General features: G+C 39.5%; 1 protein-coding gene across 1 annotated transcript; it reads left to right on the top strand.

The window, feature by feature from the left end:
* Positions 1-903: 903 nt before the first annotated feature.
* Positions 904-5,161, top strand: LOC131344848 (G-protein coupled receptor 20). The gene is made up of 2 exons (XM_058377348.1): positions 904-1,334; positions 2,100-5,161. The coding sequence occupies exon 2, from the start codon at positions 2,106-2,108 to the stop codon at positions 3,189-3,191; it is 1,086 nt and encodes a 361-aa protein (XP_058233331.1). The 5' UTR covers positions 904-1,334; positions 2,100-2,105; the 3' UTR covers positions 3,192-5,161.
* The last annotated feature ends 2,582 nt before the right edge of the window (positions 5,162-7,743 follow it).

The following is a 7,743-nucleotide window of genomic DNA, read 5'->3' on the forward strand; positions in this document are numbered from 1 at the left end:
ATACACAGAGGAAACTCCCAAAGCTTGGGGAGAACTTGCACAAAGGCAAAGGAGGGAATCAAACCCCCAGCCCAGGAGTATGAAGCAAATGTGCCCCATTAATAAACAACATATCCTACTTTATATACAGTATGTACATAACTTTCATAGCTATAAAGCAAATCAACTCCTGTTATCGCTTCTGTTATAAAGGTTTTGCTCTTCTTGCCAGTTTCTTCTTATAGGAAAGAATAAGCTTGTCATGTTAATGTGAAGCCAGAAAGCATAAAGTTCTCCATCCCGACAGCAGAAAACTTACTGACTGTTCCAAAGCTTGTATACTGGAGACTTCTTCCATATATGCACAATAAACTTCTTCCAATAAAATAATTATTTATTATTTGTAGTGTCTGCCATACAAGTTCCTGTGTAAGATCTTGCTATAGCAATGATAACATATTACAGTGAGAGCATAAAATTACACTCGCCACTACTGTCAGAGTCACTGTTGTAGAACGTTAATCAACAACTTCTGACCAATCAGAATCAAGCCAAGATGTTGTGTTGTATGGTAATTTTGATATTAAATAACCCATGTATAAATCCTATGAAGCCATCAGTTTATGTGGGACATTTTTTCTAACTGTAACATGCAAGATCATGTTCATATTTGAAACCAGAGATTAAACTTTTATTTATAAATTGGATTAAAATGGATTTAGAAATGGATTTAAAAAGTGTCATTACTTGAAAACAGTACATTGTTTGATCATTCTTGTTTAGATGGAAATTTCTGTGTTATATCCCTAAAAGGCATTATTATACACTTTACTGTGGAAAGCAGTTTGATCCCCTGATAAACAGGCTGTGATGTCAGAGCAGGAGAAAATTTGGGAAACTTTCTTCACAGTCAGTGCTCAGGGGAAAGAGAGAGAGCGGGAGGAAAAAAAGAGACAGAGAGAGCAAGACCCCAAACTCTGCACACTTTCTGACATGGTGAAAGACTCAATAAGGAACATCAGGGCTTAGATTCTTGGATCAGACCAAAATCTAATGGATGAACAGCATCGACGGACCAGCAGTGAAAAACAAAGAGAGCTGATTTACGAGGGATGTGACTTAAGATAGAAGGTGACTTTTAAGGGACGGTGGGAAGTCGTCGTGTCTGGACCAGTTTGGATTTTTCTTCTCCTCCTCCAGCACATGGTCTGTGTGCATGGTGTCCACTACATCTGGGATACTATGACTTATTATAAGAGAACCTCAGTGTCTGATCAGCTTGATTAAAAATAATAATAATAAAAGTATAAAAAATAAAATCCACTTTGGAGACCCACTGGACCAAGAGCCAAAAGGTAAGACTCTGTTCATGAAGTCTTCATCATTTATACCTCTTATTTTAGAGCATAAAATATACATTATTGATTGTGTATAATGGATTAAGTGTGCTGAATATCAACATACATATTGTCTAATCTTTCCCTGTGAGAGTGTTTGAGCTATGGAAGAATACAGTAGAAAATATCAAGGAATGTTGCAAAACTAAATAAAAATACACGCTAAGGCTAATTTTAAACACGCTCTCCCTAGAGGACAATAAATTCAAGATGGATGAATTTTCTACTGCTCTGTTTTAAGATTGACATTTCAGTCAGATGTAAAAGCAGCTAATTGGAGCATGAAGTCCCTTGGGGGGAAAATAATCAAAACCCTTTTCATGTTCAAAATGCTTGCAAACGTTAATTCAGATTATCCTTTTCTTATCAAACTCATTTTTACTGTTGATCTTTCCTCTGCAAATGCATGATTCTGCAAAGCTCTAAGTCTTCTTTTCATCCACAGAATCATAATGTAAGCTACTGTCAAGGAAACTAGGGCTAAGATAAACTTGTCAAGAATAAACATACAGCTACTATTTTGTTTATTGCCTCAGAACCCTTATGTTTGAGAGACTTAAATACAAAAAAATAACTTGAAAGGAGGAATATCATTCTTATCTAGAGCACCAGAATGGTAATGCTATATTTCCCAGATGAATGTATCACAGTAATGTCACACAGGACAAACTCAAAAAAGCAAGCAATCACACATTTTGTCTACATATCTCATTTTTTTTACAGCCAGTCATGGAGACCCTCCTCAGAGAGTTTTTCAACATTACTCCTGATCCTCCGGTCAACATCTCTCACCGCCACTGGGGGGTGCCATACTTGAAGAGATTAGCGCATCTGGACGAGTCTCTCTATGAGGACTTCTACAGTCTGTGGATCACCCTTATGGTGGTCAACAGCATCATGTTCTTGGTGGGGCTGGTGCTGAACAGTTTGGCTCTCTACGTTTTCTGTGTGGGGACAAAGTCTCGTACTGCTCCCCTCATCTACACCATTAACTTAGCCGTAGCTGATCTCCTGGTAGCGCTGTCTCTGCCGGCGAGGATTGCTCTGTATTACAGTGGGGGTGGCTGTGTGGCCTGTTCATATGTGCATACCTTTAGCTATTTTGTTAACATGTACTGCAGCATCTTGTTCCTCACCAGCATCTGTGTGGATCGTTATATGGCAGTGGTTTGGGCTGCAGGCACAGCAGACCGCTGCAGAAGTCCTGCTGTGGCTAAAGGTGTTAGTGCAGGAGTGTGGTTCTTCGCTGTGGTGGTCACCTATTCATTCCAGACCACAGCTTTGGAATTTGGTGGATCGTCTTGCTGCCACCTGCCTGTGCTGTTTGCTGTTACTTTGCTGGAGTTTGTTATCCCTCTGCTGGTCATCATAACTTTTACAGCACGAGTTGCCTGCGCTCTCGCCAACGACCGACTCATGGCACAAAGCCGAGGTCGGAGGGCAAGAGCTGTGCGTCTGTTATTGGCTGTGCTTGTCGTCTTTGTCATCTGCTTCACGCCCTTCCATGTGCGCGAGGCCCTTGTGTACTTCCGCCTAGGAGGTGGCAGAGAACAGCATGTGGTTGCCTATCACACCACTGTGACCCTCAGTAGCCTAAACAGCTGTCTAGACCCTGTGGTCTACTGCTTTGTACCCGATAACTTCCGCTCTGCCCTGCGCCGTGCATACAGGAGGAGAGAGCCTCAGCATTCCAGTGCAGCAGAAGTGACCACCCCTCGCAGAAACTCCAAAGGGTCCGGTACCACCATGGCTGTTGTTTACAGCATAGCCAGTCTTACATTTAGTCCCTGCACCCTGCACCCTGCCTCCGGCTAAGCTGCCTGCATGACAGAGAAAAAGAGAAGAAGAGTAAGAACAGGAAACACAGAACAGGCCAAAAAAAAATTCTTAATAATATATACTAAAAGTGTCTTAGAAGTTGGATCATCTCTCACTCTACTGGACAAGAACTAAGGCTTAAAACCCATCTTGCCATTTCCTGGGAAGATTTATCATTACACAGGACTGTAACCCTGTACAGCTGTGTGTATATTTCAGTCAAAAAAAACTGTCCATGACCATCAAGGAATATTCCATGTCCCTGAGTGACTTTTTCCTGATAACGCACACACATTTGTTTGATATTGGGGTAATATGTGCAAGTTCCACCTCAACAAGCAACTGGTTTTGCCTTTTATACTCATTGTTAATGCATGTTGATTTAGTGTCCTTTCTTGCTTAGCCAAGTCAGAATATTTATTCATTGTTCTAATTCTGTACTATCTGGCTCAACAATCTCTGGAAAACTGCATGCTTTGCCAAATATATTATGGAAGAATAAACCTGAATGGTTACAGTATAGAAATAAAAACACATTTCCCACAGATCACTGCAAGGAGGCAGAATACAGAGATGCTAACATCATTGGTTTAGCCATAGCATTTTGACGCTGTGAATTTGTGGTTTCTAGTCTGCAAAAGAATAGAGTAGAATATGTTTTTTTTTTGTCATTTATTATGTTAGTATGAAGCTATTGACATGATCCACCAACATAAACTTAGGGTTTTGTTGTAAAATTCATTTTTTCCAATCTACCTGCTTTTTTCTGGTTAGCAATGATGGAAACTTTAATACTGATGATCATGAGTGGTATATCTTACTGTAAGGAGATAAAAAACATAGGCATCTGTGGTCGAGCATAGTTGGCCCTGCTCTCTGTGTGGGATGGATAGCTTTTCTCACCTGTTAATCAGAACAAAGCTGGACACTTGTGGAGATCAGTAAACCCATGTATACACATACGTAAACATACGTACACACATAAAATATTCAGTTCATGTATCTTGAAGGAAGTATATTTTAAGGAAATGGATCTAATATTTCTTATTGTGAGTTTATTACACAGGATGTCCCAAAAGTCTCCATGCACAGGGGAAGTTATCATGTTTTCACAAAAACTTTATTCCTACATGATTGCCATTTCTTTGTAAACACACACAGAGTTGTCTCTCCCAACTGTGGCTCCCAGTTTGGCGATGTGTGACATGCCTGCCATGTTTCCTGTTAAAGACAATCGCAACCTTGAAACATCTCCCTGATTCTGATTTTGATATGTTCTTTCTGATACCTAAGGAAATCCTTAAGGTTATCTGCAAAAAAAAAATTAATAATTATATGTCTAATTAAGCATGAAAATTTTTAAAGACATTTTGCTAAACACATTTTGCTGAAAATTCGTTCACCCTGTGAAACAAATGTGATTATTAATCAAATTTATGGACATTTGTACTGATTTTAAAAAAGGAAATGAACTTACAGGCAGATACATTTGCAAGATTTTTAAAAGAATTATTTTAAAAGTATTATTTCTATCAATTGAGCTAAATGTATTCAAGTCAACATTACTTGTATTGAAACAAACCCAAGCTTCAAGATATTTTCACTTACTAAGATATCATTTTAATGCATGATACACTTGCCCTTGCAATAACCTTCAGGTGTTTAAACTCATCTATATTTGCTCTGGAATAGTTTGCTCTATGGATTTTTCAGTCAAATAATATATGTCCATCTAATCTCATCTTGTTTCTATTAGAAGATGTACTTGACATCTCTTAGTGAATGTTTAAGGCAAAGACCTACAGTATGTCTTACACGGAATTCATTCCTTAATCGCTTCTTTTCTGCCTCACTTGATTTAATGGACCAGGCAGTTCGTGTGTTTATGTCTGTAAAGGGCGAAGAGGGAAAAATCAAACCTCTCAACATTCTTGAATGGGTGGCTTTTAGTCGAAGCCATTTCCTGACCTAGCCTCAGCATCCCTGGCACAAAAACACTTAAATCCCCTCAATGTAATTTGTTTTAAATTATTGTCCCATTATAGCTTAGCGAGAACAGCCTGCCACCCACAGAACTGTTTAGATTCTCTTATTCTGCAGATTCAATAGAAAAGCCATTAAACTTTGCTCTAACATTAATGGAGTTCTTAGAGAGCTCCAATGGCACACATTAGACCTCACAGCAGTAATTCAATCAAAATAATACTGACTTACACTTTCATTTTCTCTGTAATTGAGATTCAAATGCATTACAGTTATAAACAAAACAATTTTCATATATGCAATAACAATTTAGTTTTGCAAATCAGAGCAAATCTGCTGTAAGTATAATGTTATACTTGTTACAGTGCTGTCATTTAATTTCTTGTCCACCAGAGGGCACTGCTAGATAACCTCTGGGGCAAAACAACCCGTAATCTTAAAATGACAATTTAAGAGTTACATTAAGGGATAAAAGAAAGAGGCAGTCTGAGAGGCTGCATTGACCATAATACTGTAAAAAAAAAAAAAAAGGTGCCAGTTTAATTCCTTGGATACAAACTCACAAGCAAACAAATAAAATAATACATATTAATTACTTGAGCATTGCATTTTGAAAAATATAAACAAACTATGCCATATTTAATGAAAAAATGTGGTTGGTCTGTGGTGGGTTTTTAGGACTGTTAAAGGACACACACACATAGCATAAACATATAAAACTCTCACCGAATGCCAGAACTTCAAACCCAGAGGCTGTAAAAACTTATTTTTGTTCCTAGTCTGCAGTGGTCAGTATCTATCAAAAGTGGTCGCTTACCTGGGGAACACTTGGCACCAGGATGCACTATGGGAAGAAGGCAAGCCGGCAGAGGCAGGGTCATGCTTTGGGCAATGTTCTACTGGGAAACCTTGTGTCCTGCCCTCCATGTGGATGTTACTTTGACACGTACCACCTACCTAAGCAATGTTACAGACCATGTACACCCTTTCATGGAAACAGTATTCCCTGATGGCTGTGGCCTCTTTCAGCAGGATAATGCACCGTGCCACAAAGCAAAAATGGTTCAGGAATGGTTTGATGAACACAACAACGAGTTTGAGGTGTTGACTTGGCCTCCAAATTCCCCAGATCTCAATACAATCAAGCATTTGTGGGATGTGCCGTTCAAACAAGTCCGATCCATGGAGGCCTCACCTCGCAACTGACATGACTTAAAGGATCTGCTACTAACATCTTGGTGCCAGATACCACAGCACAGCTTCAGGGATCTAGTGGAGTCCATGCCTCATCGGGTCAGGGCTGTTTGGGCAGCAAAAGGGGGACCAACACAATATTAAGCAGGTGGTCATAATGTTATGGCTGATCAGTGTATAAAGTAATAAAAATGGAAATTGTATGATTTAACTGATAACTACTCTGAATATGAAATACTAAAACTACTCTTACAGAAACGTGCATACAAGTAACAAACTAAATGAGAACAAGGTGGGGGGGGGTGAACTTTCATTGCCATGGGTTTGGCTCCACTTGTCTTCTCAGAGTGAAGCATCACTGCAATTCAATACAAAGTCCTTCTGGCTGATTACCATTATCATACAATGAAACACTTCAATCCTAATGGTTGTGGTCACTTCCAGAATGACTCCACCCCCATCCACAGGACACAAGGGTCACTGAATGGTTTGATAAAGATGAAATTGATGTAAATTATATGCTATGGCCTTCACAGTCACGAGATCTCAGCTCTGTTAAAAACCTACGGTAGATATTGGAGTGATGTTAAAGTGATGATGCTCCTCACCCTCATCATCACAACACCAGCTGTAGGAAAATTGTTCAGAGGAACAGTGCTCATCCTGTTCCAATATTAATGGTGCAGTAAGGCTGTACTGGCTGCTTGTTGTGGCCCAACACTTAGCCACTTTATGTTGTTTTCTCATGGAAAATTTTACCTGTCTGTGTTTATAGAAGTCTGTGTACAGAGACATGATGTTTCACTGCCCTGTAGTTGATCCTGGCACGTGTCCGTGTGCTTCAGCTGATTTGTGATCCAATCTGTTACTGGATATACAGCTTGCCTTGACTGCTCTCTCCCCAACTTCAGACACAGTTTAAGTTATACAAACAGTTTCCTCCTGTCGCGTCAGAGCCATTTAACTGAGGAGGCTGTGTGTAAAGACTCTCTCTTCTGAGGACACATTCTCTCGCTCTCCGCATCTGCATACATCAACTTTTACGACTCCAAAATTATGGGAATACTTGTACGTGCACAAACATTAGTACACACACTCTCACACACACACACACATACACATATTCACTTCTGCCCTCAAACACAGTCAGACATACATCATGATAGTTAGTACTTAGTAGTACTAGTAATGGTAGTAGTAGTAGCAGTAGCAGGAATAGTAGTAGTCGTAGTAGTAGTAATAGTAACAACAGTACTAGTAGTAGTAGTAGCAAGAGTAGTAGTAGCAGGAATAGTAGTAGTCGTAGTAGTAGTAGTAGTAGTAGCAGGAATAGTAGTAGTCATAGTAGTAGTAATAGCAACAGCAGTAGTAG

Source organism: Hemibagrus wyckioides, linkage group LG24, assembly GCF_019097595.1.
Source record: "Hemibagrus wyckioides isolate EC202008001 linkage group LG24, SWU_Hwy_1.0, whole genome shotgun sequence".
Classification (NCBI taxonomy): Eukaryota; Metazoa; Chordata; class Actinopteri; order Siluriformes; family Bagridae; genus Hemibagrus; species Hemibagrus wyckioides.

Bases quoted from the DNA above. Each gene is read 5' to 3' on its own strand.
- LOC131344848 (XM_058377348.1), top strand. From the start codon at position 2,106: ATGGAGACCCTCCTCAGAGAGTTTTTCAACATTACTCCTGATCCTCCG.